Source organism: Bufo gargarizans, chromosome 5, assembly GCF_014858855.1.
Source record: "Bufo gargarizans isolate SCDJY-AF-19 chromosome 5, ASM1485885v1, whole genome shotgun sequence".
NCBI lineage: Eukaryota > Metazoa > Chordata > Amphibia > Anura > Bufonidae > Bufo > Bufo gargarizans.
Genome location: NC_058084.1, coordinates 339609105 through 339627180, shown reverse-complemented (window position 1 = coordinate 339627180; position 18076 = coordinate 339609105). Strand labels below are relative to the sequence as shown.

At 39.6% G+C, this 18076-nt stretch overlaps 1 protein-coding gene across 1 annotated transcript in view; it reads right to left on the bottom strand.

The window, feature by feature from the left end:
• Positions 1 to 1769: 1769 nt before the first annotated feature.
• The window catches only part of LOC122937923 (nuclear factor of activated T-cells, cytoplasmic 1-like), a 206036-nt gene continuing 189729 nt past the window's right edge, over positions 1770 to 18076 (bottom strand). Inside the window, 1 exon segment of the mRNA XM_044293119.1 lies at positions 1770 to 3577. Coding sequence (XP_044149054.1) covers positions 3528 to 3577 — 50 coding nt within the window. The 3' untranslated portion in view covers positions 1770 to 3527.

The following is an 18076-nucleotide window of genomic DNA, read 5'->3' as shown; positions in this document are numbered from 1 at the left end:
TCCCCCTTCCATATTACCACCATTTAGTCCTGCCAGAGAAGTCCAGAAGTAATGCCTAATCTCAGCATAGGGATGGGAGTTGCAATGGGGAGACTTACACTATACTAAATTATACTACAATTTTGTTACCCTTATAGTCATGTACTATACTATGATCTCGAATTCTATTTATCTGCATGGACTGGCCATGTGCTGTATATGCATTTGACAATAGTCTGTTGTAGCCTACATTTATTTGTGCCTGCATCTCTACTACTGTGTGAAATGTGTACAGTTTCCATTAATGAGCTGAACGAATAATTGTACCAATATATTACTAAGACGCATAGTCCTTGTTTACACAGTCCACATCTCAAGCTGCATCGAAAATCAGATTTACTCATAGGAGATTTCAAATTGGGCATTCTATAAAATGCTAGCTAGCTTGTACATTAATATCTAAATTTGAAAATGAAGTAAACCCTGCATTATTCAGCAGAAAATACTACATAGGGATTTATGGGACATAGTCCTGCATCTAGCATCTGTTAGACCTTGTGTTGCCAATGCTCAAGAAATAAAAAAAAGCATCTCTAAAGCAAGGCTTACACAGTACCAGTGATGCTGTTTTTGATGCATTTTCTTAACTCCAAGCTAGACAAGGGATCCTAAATGTAGGGAAGCCTGTTATTTGTCAAAAAAAAGACATATCAAAGTATGAGTTTAGTCTAAGTGAAACCTCAACAGTATGAGCTTGTAGTTATGCATGGAGAACACATGGTTGCCCAACTTTTATATGCAGTCTGTTCAGTGAATAGATTATGCAATTTGCCACTTATTTGCTGCCAGATGAAAATTCTTACTACCAAGTTTATTCTTTTTTCTATAAATGTTCAAAGAGAAAATGACTTGATATTGAAAAATGATGGTCTATTTGTAGATTAGATGACTGCAATTTAGAATTGCACTAAATGTGAAGTTCAAGATCAACAAATCTGTCTATGGTGCTCCTTGACCATATAAGTCAGGGATATCCAAACCTATATGACAATGCGCCTGTAAACTTTAATAAACCAGTGTGTGTGGAAAGAGAATATGGAGGGAATTTATCATGAGGGTAATATGTGAAGTCAGTTTTGCTTGAGTCTGCGTCAACATTTTTGTTTTTACCTCAAATTTATCAAACGTAGCACATTGTTAAGTTTAGTGCGTATTTAAATTGCACACTTTTGTCTAGACAGACAGACCTCTAGTTTCTCTGCACCACCGCTCAACTGGAGTGAATATGTGACTTTTAAAAAAAAATCATTAACATAGTTAACCACACTCTCTTTCCCACCCACTTTTCAAAACTGGAGTGGTGTAAAGATGCAAAAAGTCACTTTTTTTCTCAAGTAACCCCAAAATGTTGCAAAACCTTATTTTACGGGGCTTGACAAATTGCCCCCCCATGCCCTTTTTTAATGAGAGTCCATAACAGATGTATGCAATTGTATAGGTATGTCTCAGACTTACAGTTTGTGGACTGTACCAGTCATAACCACTGAGCACAATGAGAGGCTAGCCTTACAGGGGGGCTTTTAAAAAAATCATTTTTATCATATTAATGGGTTGATTGACTACCTATGAAATTCTTCCTGCTTTGTAGATGATACATGTGTGGAAAATAAAGGACTAGAGAGGCCTGGTGTGAATGCCAACCATCTCTGTATAGTTCTGTAGACTATATAAGCATATAGATGGGGTAAAGCAAAGCAGAAAGGGAAAAAAAACAAGGCAATACTGGCTCCATAATATTGCTTTATTGATACTGTTCAGGGATAGCCAGCATACGTAGTCTCTGAGCACTGAACTGTCTACTTGGTCATCTATTATACATATATCATGCAAATCTTATAGTGCTATATAATGGGTAAACATCTTTTGATTACACATGAAAAGTTAAAACATAGTTATTACAATAATGAAAAGCCTGGTTTGTACAGAGATGCCATATTATCCATTCAATTGATCACAGTAATGTGCAAATATTAAATATGGCTTTTATAATTTCTTTCAAAAAGTAAGACATGATACACAGCATTATATTTATTCAAGCCAGATACCTTCAATCAGCTTGTAATTCAGGCATTTTTCCAGAAGAGGGCATTGATTACTAAGGCACAACATTAGTTACATTGTATTCTCAATTAGACCATGCTAGAGTTTGGTTACACGTCGTAAAAATGTATCACTAGTATTTAGCTGCTACTTGTACAATAGATAATGAACAGGATCATACTACATATCTTTACTATACTCCAAATTATATTAACACAAATGGACACAGTTCACATAGCACTGTATTGTCAGCCATTTTTGGTAACATTCCCGGTATACAGCTTTAGGCAATTTGTGGCTGTCCAGCTGTTTTTGAATTACAACTCCGAGCATGCGTTGCCACCTGGCATTCTGGGAAGTGTAGTTTAGCAACAGCTGCAGAGGCACATGTCAACCACTCCTACTGTAGAAGAATTACAGATATAAGGCTTTTGTGAAACCCAAACAAATATTTACAATCTTCTAGTCAACTATGTACAATTTACACTTAGTTTTGTTGCTTTTACTCTGCTGAAACTTCTTGTATTTTATCTAAAGTGCTTGCTTTCAGGATTGAGCAACATGATGCATACAATATACTGCACTTGGCGGTGATCATGATGATAACACCCAATACAATGCATGGTGTTATTATATGTCAGGCAACATCTTAGCTTAATGTAGCTGCCTTTGATAATTTGCTAGGCGAGAAAAGCGGAGCATTGCTTAATTTGTGTGTAACCCAATATGCCTTAAAATTGAGCTAGTTATGTCAATGGCAGGAACAGATGTTTTATACTACTAAGCATCATCTAAGCATCATCTAGGGATTAAAACAAGTTTTAACATGCATGTATGTTTATTAGATTTTTATGTGCTTTTATCTTTTGTGTGCTCTGCTTCCAAATTAAGAACAAAACATTCTTTTATTTCAAATGAATTTCATGATACGGATTAAATAGAGTATAAAAAGTTCGATTGGTTGTTTTTGAGGTGCAGAGATTAAGGCGAGTTTGCTGGATCTTTTGTACATACATCCAATCTTTGCCTTTTTCTTCTTGACAATAAAGTCTGCATCCACCCAGATCAGCAAGCTTGAACAATTGCATCAAAGTCCATTGCACCGAAAATACTTCTTTTGGTAGCAAACAGAAAGCTGTGATTCATTCTAATGCCACAAATTTAAACATTTAAGGCACTGCTGGCATCCAGTGGTGCCAAAAGAATCAGTCGTGGTTCCCTGCCTTCAGTTTTGTCAAGTATTTCAGTTAGATTCCATATAATACATAGAATGTTTATTTCATTTTTTTCTTTTTTTTTTCTTGAGATGATCATTCTGCTGAAGACTAAACACATCTGCCTTGGAGGACATAGAATCTCCATAATATGAAGTGACGAGTCCAATCCAGTCTTCACTTTAGGGCAGATAGGGGACAGATGTCTTTCTGGTAAGTCCAGGATTGTCAGAGCTATGTGTGAACATTGTTGCTGGACAAGTCATTCCTTATGATCTCATTTACTGCAAAAATAAAACAAGGAAAAAAGGTTAAATCTACCCGATACAATGACTGAATACGAAATGTACAGTTTTGTTGAATATACCTGTGAATAATACCCAGAGCTAGATATAGCTGCAGGCAGAATAGGACCCTCACTAAACAAAGTCTAATGGGTAACTCATTAACTGTGCTGTAACCAAATACATCAGAATAACTACATTTACCCAAGGATACTATATTGTACATCTCTACAGCACCAATAAATCTACATAATGATCTGGATGTGACATCTGGACACAGCAATGCCTATGTAAACCTAAACCTAATAAAAATCGCTTATATATCATCATAGAAAATAACAGTAACACATAGTAATGTTATTATAAATCGGAGAAACAATATTTGGGCCGAAATACAATATTCTTGAGATAAAATGCTGTGCTATTAAACAGTAGACAAAACGGGAGCCTTGGATTAAAGAGGGTCTTGTTCAGAAGAGAGAATAATAATGGTTAAAAGACATTAAAGTTGAGATTTTGAGACTTTTTTCTTCATTTTTTATTTTAAGCATGTCCTTTATGTTTACAGGCCAGACCACTGGTATGCCAAATATAGATATGATATATTATTGGGTGGACATTTAGGAACTGGCATCACCAGTATGATTTTTTTGTAGCCAGGTAATAAGAAGTAGATATCATAGATATAGACCATTGACCATTAATTGAAGCAACCCACAAGCATGCCAGGAGAAAGTCTGTAGGTGCAGTGACTATGGGGCATATGTCCAGTCGAGTGTGATGGCCATGGTAAACCATATCATTAATTAAGATCAGGAAGCTCCTATCTGGTGTCAATAGGACCTAGGGTCCTCCATTACTATACACAGTAAAAAAATCATGAATGTGAAACCATTTAACTGTGGAGACCAGGTTTTTCCAACTTGTACGTTTTCATGTTTCAAACATCTACATGAAGCCATTTCCTTCATGTAGAGATCAATGTTTTTGTTTGCTGCGTTTTATGTATATGAGGTATGTTGATGTTTTTATATTTTTTAACATCATTTCAGCCACTTTCAATCATGACCCCCAGTATGTTTCCCTACAGTGAAAGACTTCCAAACAATGTAGAAATGAGGCCTGGGATATGAGCACAGCTGGGAGCAGCTTGACTTCCGAGTATAGACATCAGCTCTCAGCTGTTACGTCTCATCTCCTCTCTATTTTCCACTGTTCCACTTTAGCTATGTGTTATAATGTGGAGCATGACAATAAAGAACAAGCCATTTTTCTACAAAAAACATAATCTTTAGATGGAGAGATAACACTCCGTTAGCTGGTGCTTTTTGTGTCGTTGTCATCTTGTCCTGTACACTGTCAGGCTATACAGTTCCCACACTCATCATTTCATGTCAATTTATCAGCCTGTGTTTTTTGGCAAACGGACAGGAAATGACTGAACCTGGCAAAGGCCATCTAAAGCAAGCTGTACAACATCCCTCCTGTTTCCATCCCTCCCCAGTCCACCCACTCAATACCACCTCTGCCACCACAAGCACCTGATTACCACAGAGATACTCTAAATGTCAGCAGATACAAACACCCCAATCATTCTCCTTGGACACAAATAAATGTCTATCTTGACAAAGAATTAATAGGTTTCTCTTTACTTGAAACATAGCCCAGCATAGTGCGTGTTAAAGGGCTTATCCCACAAATTCAAAACTGATTTTACTCAAATATCCGGAAGACTTGCTTGCCTTTCTGTGGGTGGGCTGCAGCACATCAAGTACCAGCATCCCCCAGAATGCAATGAAATGAGCTCTTGTTAACCCCTTCCTCCCCTGCTTATAACATAGTCCCTCACATATAGCCCCCATAATTTCCTTCTCCACTGTGTAGAGAGAAGGTAGCAGGGAATCCCGCTGAGCATGTTAGCAGGACCAGATGAGCCAGAAGGATAAACAGAAGTAAAATGTATTGTTCATAAAATATTGACCACGGTTTTTATTGCATGTACAGTATATTGCAACAATACTTGCCTATTCATTCATAATACTTTTGTAGGATAACCCCTTTAAGCTGACTATACACACTACATCAGTGTCGACATTGGTCAGAGTGGGTGACCATCTAATGAATATGGGCGACGTTCCGACACTCCCTTGACGGCAGATGTTAGAGCGATAAGCATTGGCTGTTGGATTTCAACTGCTCAGTCCTTTTGCGCTTGGAGAGATAATTTGCTACCAGAGATGACTGGCAGCGGCCTTCTCCCCTCTTTCTGTGCAGGACACATAAATGTTCTGCTGTGCATGCATCTGTATGGAGTGGTTTAGAGATAGCTGTTGGCTGAATAAACCTTTTGGTCAACAGCTATTGAATGTGCATTGCCAGCTTTAGGCTATGGCATCATTAACTTCCATAGATGATGTATGAGCATCCAATCGGGTAGGGTTCCAGAACTATGGAACCTTTTACACATATCTGTTCAGCTATTCCTACAGGCTACACTATATACTGAATATTAAAAGAAGGTGATCACGTAATCTTTCAGAGTCAATACAACTGCAGTAATTATGCTCTTCTTCTTTTTTTCTACAACTGATATGTTGCCTATACAGCTATCATTTGTCTGTGAATCAAAGGTTGACTCTAATTAACGTTGCATCGTTCTATGTTTCTATTCCGTACATACATACTGACGCATCTGCTTGTTCTTTATGAAGTGTCAGCTCTCTAAAATAAACCTATGAACACAGAAACATCTACTCAAATCAGAAAGAGGAAGAATTAACAGCTTGAGGAATCTCAGTATGGGTTTCCCCAACACAACCCACCAGAACACCTGAAAGCTGCCTCAAAGAGAATACCCTGGTGGGCGTCAGTGGAACAGCTATCCATATGTTTGTGGCAAGTACAGCTGCATCAGACAAGATACACATTTTGTACTGTTCCCACAGCCTGCTCATGAACAGATATGGGCACATGACTGATGTTTAGCATTGGAGCTTCAGAACAGATGAATCTATAAAAACATTTCAAATGCAATTGAATGCATTTGCAACATGCTTGCAGTAAAAAAAAAAGTCGTCTTTGAGACTCATGTAAGGCAGTTTGTGAAGACTTTACTTTACATGTCTTTCCATTTCTGCTGCAGATCTCTTCTTCATAATGCACTAAAAGGAAGTTATCATTGGCTGCCTTGTGACAGCTACAGGGGGGTTGCAGCACGGCCCCGGTCACTCTGTCCACAAGCCTGCTAGCTCACATTACACTTGACTTTCCGTCCTCATCACACAGTGCCATATTGAAGGGAATGTATCGAAAAGCATGAAAGTAAATGTAGCCAAAACACAGCATAGCGCCTCATTTTAATTCGAGGCTAGAAACTATAATTTACACATTGCAGTGCACATCCTTAGAGGTGCATCACTGGAGGCACACTTAAATATTTTTGTGATTTTTATGAGCGATCATTAAATGTGAGCTTTCAAAATATGTAAATGATATACTTGTATAATATCCATTTCTCAGACAGCTTATATTGTGTTCTACCTACAGAGTTCTTTGCAGCCCACATTACCCTTACATATTTATTACACAATTTAAAACCCTGGCCCCTATGTTTCTCTGATGACATCAGGTTTTGGCATGTTCAGTATATGACGGCTGTCTATTTTAGCAAGCCTGATACAAAGTCAGTGGTTTCATGATATAGACGTATAATCTAGCTGTATTTTCCTGCCCACAGCTCCTTAATTGAGTGCTATTACTAAGAAAGATTATATTTTAAGGTTTGTGCTGCCAATGAAATTCACTATGTAAGTGGTACAGTCAGAATATATTAAAGGGCTTTTTTTTAACTTTAGCCCATTTATGCATAAATAATTAGAGGGTTTCCCATTACATGTTTTTTTAATACTGCCCTCCCCCTTCCATTCCCACTGAACTGAGCACCACTGTATGCAAACATTTCCATGCCACTCATGTCCATACATGTCCCCCCTATATCACAGTCTGTACAATTTTGGGAATACCCATAAATTGTAAAGCAAGTGTGTCCTACCCGGCTGTGTCCCAAACTGTCAGTTACATACAGTGGCACTCAGGTCAATGGGCACCATACGAAGAGCATTTAAAAAAAAAACTGAATGGGAACGGTCTCTTATTCATCAATAAAATCAAGTTGTGCAATATTATAACAGCCAAAACATTAACATTATTAAGCTAAATTATCATCTGAGGGATATAGTCTCCCTTAAAGGGGTTGTTTGACTTCAATCTGATTTCAATACACCCTATTAAGAACTGTTGAGATATGGGAGGGACCTTTCGTTAAAGACCGTCTTCTGTTATCCAAACTAGAGAGCACCTATAAGGAACATATTTCTCTCTCTGAAGGGTCTTACACATACATATGTTATTTCAGGCATTTCAATGGCAACTTTGCACTGCCTTCATCCCTATGTGGTGGTGCTGCAAAGGATATTAAACTAGGTTCCCTCACAGGTAACAACTGAGTGTTGGAGGTCCCATAATTTGGGGACCTTTCTAATCTAGTTCTAAGCAGACGTCCCCTTTAACCAAGAAAGGAGAAGAAAGGAAGCATTCCCGTAGGAAATAGTAGGGGATCTATTCTTATGGTCTCACTTCAGTTGAAGAATGGAGAAAAGAGTGTCTTTTTCAGACGCTAGCTATTCTATGACTATTTATATGCAGTCACACTTGATCCACAAGCTGAGACTTTGAAGGTATGTAGTTGTACCTTTTTTTTTTTTGCATATTCACAGTAATCTCTATGAAATGCTTGCATAAGTATGCACATAATAAGTACACAGACAACATTTTTATAATGGTTGCTACATGGACTAGTAAGTAAATACACTGTACTGCAGTGGTGGTGAACCGACCTGTATCTGCATCTAAATTACAAAGTGCCGTAACATTGTGTGCTTTGTTGTATAAGCACAGCATAAACTTGTTGTCTGGTTTAGAAAACCCAGTTGTGACTACCATATTAGATTCATAACCGTAACATATGAGTCTGGAGAGACGTTTCATTAAGCTTCTCTTGCAGACCCGTCACCTACATGAAACACAGAGAGAGAAAATGCACCAAACAGATATAACACTGACTATGCTGGCAAGACATGAATAAAGGTATTAAAAGCTGAGACTTTTGCCAATATATTCCAGTCATGGAGATATCGGAGCCCATCATGCACCACGTCACGGTTCTCAGCATGGCAGCTTGGCTGCGAGCTGAATTACATCACCTTCAGACCGTGTTCACACCACAGTTAGAGCAGCGGTTAGGACCCCTTGCCATGCTGAGAACCGTGACGTGGTGCATGATGGGCTCCGATATCTCCATGACTGGAATATATTGGCAAAAGTCTCAGCTTTTAATACCTTTATTCATGTCTTGCCAGCATAGTCAGTGTTATATCTGTTTGGTGCATTTTCTCTCTCTGTGTTTCATATGATTGCTACATTCTGTGTAGTTTGCTCTTGTGGTGCATGTGGACCGCGCCGACATCCTCCATTGTATGCATATTTTGCTGGGGTTAGTCGATTACTGCGGTCCACATGCGGTCGGGCTGCTCCCCCAATAGAAGACACGCCACAGTGTCAGGGGTTTGGCAGCTCCTCCAGAATTGCCACTATATATTTTTTTGTTTTTTGGTTTCTGCCGTCACCTACATGGATCACACATCCCACTGATTTCAACTGGTGAATGGAGTAATTCAAAATCTGTTCCGTGGTTGTCCATCTGGGCTTATAGTGGGACAAACCTCTTTAAGTACACGGTGAGCTGATAATATTCACTATTCTATGGAAAATGAAACAAAAGGCCCTTCAATATGAACCTATAGATGATATATCATACATTTTTAACATTTGATGCTAGTATATATACTCTTGGTTCATATATGATGAATACCGCAAAAGAAGGTGATGATGTTACCTGGTAACCTAAAGAATTTCAGTTTTCTTCTTTCTAGAGCTGGCTATAAAATGAAGGCTATGTCATACCTGGTTCAATGTACATTTTTTGATAGATCAGCCCTGTTGCAAAAGACCATTTACTTGAAAGCAATGTAACCTGTCAAAACAATTTTACCAGTTTAATTTTATTATTGTTGAACCGTTACTTTGTTATTTTACAGGTAACCAGCATTCCCAATCAACAATATTTTTTGTACATTTTCATATGTATATTTTCCATTAGTAAAAACATGACCAGTTGAATGGCTGAGAACTTCAAGTAACCCGTGACATTCAACACATATTATACAGAATTGTAGGATGAAGTTGCTTTCTTGTTTCAAACTATCAAAAGAGATAGTAAAACAGGATGTGGCGAGCTGTTAGACCACACATAAATGTACTCAGTTGAACATGTTTTTTTCTGCCCTCCCACGTCTTTCATTTCTTCAAGTTAGAAGATGGAAACTCAATGTTCAAGAACAGAAATCACAGCAACATTATGTGAAGCTTGGTCATACCCTGATTTCACTGACGGTGTTCGATTTCACTTTGAAAGTGGATATTAATAACAACAGATATACATGTGCACTTTTTATATTACTCATGAATGCTATTATTGCCACTGTCACTAACCAAAAATACTTTTATTGGGTTGTACGGTAAAAAGTGGTTTATTTTGAAAAGACTTTAGAAAGCATTGTCTTATATAACTGGAAATGTGAACCTGAATTATTAATTTATCAATGTAGGTGTATTTGAGGTTAGTTTTTAGATTGGAGTTGCCATGCACGCCTTTTCCAAATTTATGAAAATTGGCAAACAGTAATAATAAATTTGGCATAAGCGCAATGTGGTGGTGGCTATTTCAGTAAAAGTAATCGTGGGAAATGAATGGTGTGAAGTTGCAACTTTTTAAAATGTCGCACACGCTTCAGAAATGGGTCACAAAAGTGATCTACTCTGAAAGCCGCAGTTCTCAAAAAATCCCAAAGCCCTTACTTGTGAGTTTTTAAAGCCAGAATTCGAGTGTACAGTGCTTGATAACTTCTCCTCTATGTGTTCTCTTGTGTAATCTTAGATGTATTGACCACTAATGGTTGCCACTGCACTGCCTATAAAGGGTGAGTTTACCCAGTGCAGTTTTTCATGTGTAAGGTAAAAAAAAGGGAATGGTCCAAAAAGAGGTTAACATTAGTAAAAATTAAAGTAAAAAACAAACAAAAAACTTACATTATACTTCTGGTGCCTTTAAGAATCACAGTCTGCTGAAACTGCACTACTTGAACCTGGACTAAAGGTGACTATACAGCTATCCACACCAACTCCTTCATATACATGCATACTTGGATTGGCCGAGTATGTCTGTTTGCTGCCTAGTGAGAAGGGGATAAAACTGCAAACTACCCAAGGAAACAAAGCATCAAGAATGTAGAAATCCAGACATGGTGGGGACGGTTAGGTTGCCCCCTTACCCATTAGATTATTGGCACTGAAATTGCATCTGCAGCCAATAAATCAGCAGTATCAGTAGATGTAGGTGGATGAGCAGGAATATGGTGGTAAGGCCTCTCTGTTTCAGAAAGTATTTTTTACTAAGAAGATTTATCAAGCAGTACTAAATATAAGCATTGGCCCAGTAAATTAGAAAGACTATAACTGTGATTTACAAATACACAGCACCCTATTGCTGGGCATGTCTAGGGGTCCAAATAGTCTACTATGAATAAACAGAATGCACAGTCTATCAGGCAGTATACAAACTTTGGGCTATGAATGACTCTTGATTCTGACGCAATGCACACATAATATCTTTGGTGTGCGAGGCTGCTCTGTGGTCAGTTCTTTCACATAGTCCAGGTAGACCGTCCTGCACACAGAGCACTGAAAGGAAGTGAGATATGATTCTAACGTGTTGTTTTTCCATAAATAGAAAGTGTAGGTGAACATCTTGTTATGTCTTATTTTAGATCGTACTGCCAACCACAATGATCTGGTAACATAGTTTTGTAAACTATGGTCCACATACATCAAATTTTTTTGTTCTCTTTAGCTAATTCTACGACAGTTTGCATGTCTGTATAGAGAAATGCATATTTATAATATCAACATACCATTCAGCTTATATTAATTATACAAGAATATATCTGTAATATGTTTATTAAAATAAATCTCACAGTACTTGCACATGACAGAATATCAAATACAGGAGTGAGTATTAGGGCCCATTCAGACGGCTGTAGTGCTTTGCGGATGCACAAAACACGGATGCCGGCCATGTGTGTTCCGCCATTTGTGAACAGCACATGGCCGCAACCATAATAGAAAATGCCTATTCTTGTCTGCGATTGCGGACAAGAATAGGACATGTTCTATCTTTAGCTGCGGTATGGAATAACGGTCTGCTGTCCGCATCTTTTGAGGGCCCATAGATCGTTTTTTTTATGGATTAGATGCAGACCTATTCACTTCTATGGGGCCCTTTTCTTCTGTTCTATGGCTCCGCTAACCCAATAAAACATGTCCTATACTTGTCCGTGAAAATCTGGACGTAGCCCCATTGAAGTCTACGGGTCAGCAAAAATGTGGAATGCAATCCGTTTTTTGCGGACATGCTGAACTGTCCGCAAAAAAACAGATCCACATTTTTGCGGACAGCATACGGCCGTCTGAATGAGCCCTAACTGTGTTGATTTGCATTCTGGGAAGTGTAGTCTGTACACCAGTTCTTTACAATAAGCTTAAAGGGATTCTGTCACCACATTTTACCCCCTGCAGTAAAACATAGCTACTTGTAGGTCTCCCTGAGCTGTATTAAATGATGCCCTTATTTACTAATAGTCTTGATTTATTTCTTTATAAAATCGATTTGAGTGATATGCTAATGACTTACATAAGGTGCCCAAGGGGATGTCCTTTCCTAACTTGGTGCCCTACCTCACCCCTCGGTCCAGTGCCCAGCGCCGCCCAGCGCCATGCTTGTGCATGCGCACTTCGCTCGACGATGACATTACCTGTAATCCGCACAGGTGCAGACTACAGTGTGTAGTGCGCACGCGCGGGATTTCAAATAGGCTCAGGGATTACGTCAGCGCGCAGTCTCTTGAATATATTATATTAGAGGCGGAGCTGGACTCAGGAAGGTGGCGCTGGGCATCGGACCGAGGGGTGCGGCTGGGCACCAAGTTAGGAAAGGACATCCCCTTGGGCACCTTATGTAAGTCATTAGCATATCACTAAAATCGATTTTATAAAGAAATAAATCAAGACTAATAGTTAATAAGGGCATCATTTAATACAGCTCAGGGAGACCTACAAGTAGCTATGTTTTACTGTAGGGGGTACTCTTACTTCCATCAGAAAGGAGTATTTAAAAAAAAATAAACATTCATAGAATATACTTTTTATTTTTTAGAATGTATGGCTGTTTTTGTTTTTCATTTCGGGAGTACATACCAATGAAAATGAAATACAAATGATAAGGCCTCTTCAACCCATTGTCTGTTTACTGCTGCTGAGAGGTGAAACTGTTATTTGCAAGGCAATCCTCATTATAATAGTAAGTGTAGAATTGACAGTATGACAGCTGTATTGTTCTGGTGATAGGCCAAGTTAAAGATGCCTACATTGATTCTTGTAATGTGTAATGCTCTTATTGAGTCACCCCCACACTCTGGCCCCAGTAATGGCCTGACTTAAAGAGTTGCTGTGCTAAAAGTCCACACAAAGAAGTGCCAGGAAAGGAAGGAGAATAAATGGTGTGACTTCAAAAATACTATTGAGAAAAGAACCCACCTGTTTTTATAAAAAATAATTACATAGAATAGTGGTGGGTTGTTAATATTTGCTAAAAAAAAAAAAAAAAATGTTTGATGAAAGTGTACTTTATGGTTGTGTGGGATAATGTTTTTCTACAGGGAGGAAAAGCTTTAATAAAAAATGAAAAAATAAATATCAGTTGAATCCCCACCACTCCAGCACTGCCACTCTGCTGGTCCCCGCCAGTTTCCTGTTATAAATATAGATAACTCTGAGACTAATTTTTGGCTGCAGCAGTTACACGGCAGCAAACAGCGGCAGTTTACAGCAGTAAATTGGGAACACCAGAGCAGTGCTGCTGGAGCGGCAGGGGATTAAAGGGCATCTGTCAGCAGATTTGTACCTATGACACTGGCTGACCTGTTACATGTGCACTTGGCAGCTGAAGGCATCTGTGTTGGTCCCATGTTCATATGTGCCGCATTGCTGAGAATGTGAATGATCCTCTAGAAGCAACAGGGGCATTGCTGTTACTCCTTGAGGCTCTGTTTTCTCTGTTACTGCTGCATCCTCTCCACTTTGACAAGACCATGTGTGATAACACTGCCTGGTCCTGTAAATCAAAGTGCAGAGAAAGCAGAGCCTCTAGGAGCAACAGCAACGCCCCCATTGCTCCTAGAGGCTCATTTGCATATATTAGAACATCATTTTTCTCAGTAACTGCTGATCAGTTTTCGTGGTTCAAAAGGTTGATAAAAGGTGCAGTAAGTAATATTATATGACTGTATATATGGATCCCTCAACTACGTAACCAAATGTAAAGACACTTCTTGCTAAAATTAGAAAACATGACAGGTTTAGTGTTTGACAATAATCTTTTTACTAATCTTATAGCACATAAAAGATCAGAAGATAAAAGCGATCCCCTGTTCTACAACCTAATCCTGGAGGGGGAGCACTGAAAGGCATGTAAACGGGAGTCCATAGGAAAGTCATGAAGTAATGGAAAACGTATCGTAACACATTCTTGCAAGAGTTCATCTGTTCTGTTTGTTTTTTTGTTACTTCAGGTGCATTGGATTTGTTTAAAGTTAAAGCATTTATCTGTCTAATCACAGCCGTAGGCCATGCTGTTTTTGGAATGGTAGAATGGATGGAGGTGGTGTTCGCTGACAACAAGTAGCAAGTTGTAATAAAACACGATCCTCCCCTAAGCATGTGGTTTTGGCAGCGATGACTAGCATTGTCAGATGTGACTGTCAAACAATGGGGCAGAAACATTTTCCTACCTGTTTCCAACCAGACTTAAAGCAGGATCTATACGGTAACGTGGAGGACTCGGGGTAGTACGTAGATGTCACTACAAGGGCGCTCAGGGAGGTTTGAGTAGGGTAAATCCAGGGAGAAGATAAGTAAGATAACTGGGATAACCCGCTGAGATATGGCTGCGGGCCTCGTAGTTTCCTGACACATGCCTAGCCTGTTTATGTTACACATTCACTATTCGAGAGAAGACGAGCAGGGAAGATGTTCCACTTCTATTAATACCCAGCTGTTTGTTTTCGCCCCTGTGCTATAGCCTTCTGACAGGTTCCAGCTATCCGCATGTGTATTCTCAGAGGCCGCACTGCGGTATCAGCATGTGACTATTCCATTCTGCAGGAGACTCAACTTTGAAGAACAGAAGAGGATATTTTAGGAAAGGAATAAAGAAGGCATTTAGTTTCCCCTATGGAAAGATGAAGGTTTCGATATGATCTGTATTAGTATTTATTAATCGTTTGCTCTAACTGGAATATGGCTTTACTATATAATTTATTAAAGGGGGTCTGTCACTACTGGTGAGCGTTTTTAACCCTTTGCACCGCAGGGTGGTTCTCCTATTTTGATTTCCAAATATATCTTTATGTCCTGTTTTTATAATTATACTAATGAGGAATAAAAGTCCAAGTACTTATCCCTAAAGGAATCCAGCCATTCCCATCAGGACACAGCCCGACCCCCCTCCTCTTCTCTCCACATCCTAGCCTAACCTCCTCTATGTCATCATGATGCCGCTTGAAATCTTGTGCAGGTGCACATCTCCTCTATGTGTGCTTCTTCACTGTCTGTGAATTCTGTAGCATAGTTAGGAGACATTTCTCAAGCATACGGCCTAGGCTGTGTAGTGAGGTCACAGCTATAGATGACTTCACTACACAGCCAGCAAATGGGTCTATATCCAATTTTCTTTTATTAACTATACCGCAAGTTGGGCACCACAGTAAAAGTTCATCGACAATTTAGAATTCTGACCCTATACATCATTCAGAAGCCTTTAACAAATTTTCAACCATTTCCAATAAACTGCTACATGATTGGCTTGTTTTAAGCCTATGTAAAAATGCGGTGTAGAACATGGTACAGACCCCCTTCGCTACACATATCACAGGTTGCAAAGGTAAACCACACTGTGATGCAAATTATATGGAATAAGTGTACCGCTGTGTCTCTATATAACACAGGAAAAGGGTTAATTGCATAGTAGCAGTCGGTGACTAGTCACTACCATATACAGTTCAGTATCATCCATATTTTAAAGAGGACCTGCCACCTCTCCAGATATGACTGTTTTCGTAACTACTTGCATCCCCCATGTAACAATTCTGGAGCCTCTATTCTTATGGCTCTATGTTGTGCCGTTCCTTTATTATTTCCACTAGTAGTTATGAATGAACTGCCAGCAGCTTTCAGTAAAGGTACAGATGGGTGTTACCAGTTGGGGGTGTGTCCCTGCACAGTCTGACACTAGCATCACTGATTAGACAGTCAGACACACCCGATACTGGTAACACCCCAGCAGTACAATTACTGCAGACTGCCGGCAATTTATTTGTAAACTTCTAGCAGGAATAATACAGGAACGGCACAACATAAAATCATTAAAATAGATGCTCCAGAATTAGTATTACATAGGGAATGCAAGTAGTTACCAAGGCTACTTTCACACCCGGCAGGCTATTCCAGCGGAAACATGCTACCGCTAGTCCACCATGACATCGGAAGTCCACTCTGGCCCCATTCACCATAATGGGGGTGGGTCGGAGTTCCGGCAGCAGCACGGCAAACTAGCCGAGAGCCGCAGCACGCTGTATTTTTTTTTCTGGCCACCTTTTGGCATGTTTGCTGCGCTACTGCTGGACCTCCGGCGCACACCCGGCGGCGCAGTGGACTAGCGGTAGCACGGATCCGGCAGGCTGTTCCCCCGCCAGAACAGCCTGCCGGAAAAAGGCTACCGCAAATGTGAAAGTAGCCTATAACAGACATTTCAGGAAGGTGACAGATCCTCTTTAAATCCTGCCAGCTAAGGTCTGCTGTGCCATGTACTCTGAATATTGTATTCATTTCACTTCATATTAATATCTTTAGGATTCAGACAGAAGAAACAGCATCAACAGACAAGGCAGCGAATGTCAGGCCCAGCATACCACTACCTCACTTCTTCACAGTAACAAGCTATGAAAGGCCACAAACTAAACGAACGGTAGTGAGATGGATCGCTGGCAGCAGCTGGGAGACATCTGTAGCAAAACCATGAGAACAAGCTTCTAGTGAGCACAGAAGGTGGCAGAATACTAGCCATTCACAATACAATGCCATGGCAAGACTGATCCTAACAAATTCTGCGGAAAGCTGGGTTTACACACAATCAATTTCATTTAAATTTGTCTCGTTCGATTGGTCTGTGTTGCCGTTTCCATCCATTTCAAGTGCTTTATAGTTACAGTTTATATACTAGTTATAGACTAATATACCAGCTAAATATAATATACAACAGGTGACTTATACACCATTCACTAAAAGTGATACACTAATGTACAATATACCAATACACACTAGTACAATGATGGACCCTTAGGATTAAAGCCGTTTTTAAGCTGATTATTGGTGATAGTCTATAAAGAGGACAGTCACTCCATAGCTCATCTAACATAATGCCAAATCCAAATTTGCAGCTAGTCACTCATGTGAACACAATGCAAGTTGCAGTTGAACTGTATTATAGATTACATTTATATTGTACAATGGTCCATCAAGTTACAATATTGATTGGTTCCAGGAAGACCATTGTATGTTGAAACCATTGCGCAATCAGTTCCAAAATCCCAAAATGTCCTCCAAGATAAGAGAAAATGAAGATTTATGAAAGATAAGCAGATAACCAAGTCAGATGAAACGAGTCCTTACATATAACAGTCAGGAACCGCTGCTAACCAGCATCTAAACCCGCTATTTTATCAGAGAAGTGGCCTGGATTGGTGGGATCTGAGTCTGAGACATTGTATGTTGAGTCTGGTTTCAACTTAGGCTACTTTCACACTCGCGTTTTGTGCAGATCCGTCATGGATGGATCCGTTCAGATAATACGACCAGTTGCATCCGTTCTGAGCGGATCCGTTTGTATTATCTTTAACATAGCCAAGACGGATCCGTCTTGAACACCATTGAAAGTCGATGGAAGACGGATCCGTTATCTATTGTGCCAGATTGTGTCAGAGAAAACTGATCCGTCCCCATTGACTTAAATTGTGTGCCAGGACGGATCCGTTTGGCTCAGTTTCATCAAACGGACACCAAAATGTTGCAAGCAGCGTTCTGGTGTCCATCTCCAAAGCGAAATGGAGACGGAATTGATGCAAACTGATGCATTCTGAGTGGATCCCTTTCCATTCAGAATGCAAACTGATCCGTTTTGGACCGCTTGTGAGAGCCCTGAACGGATCTCAC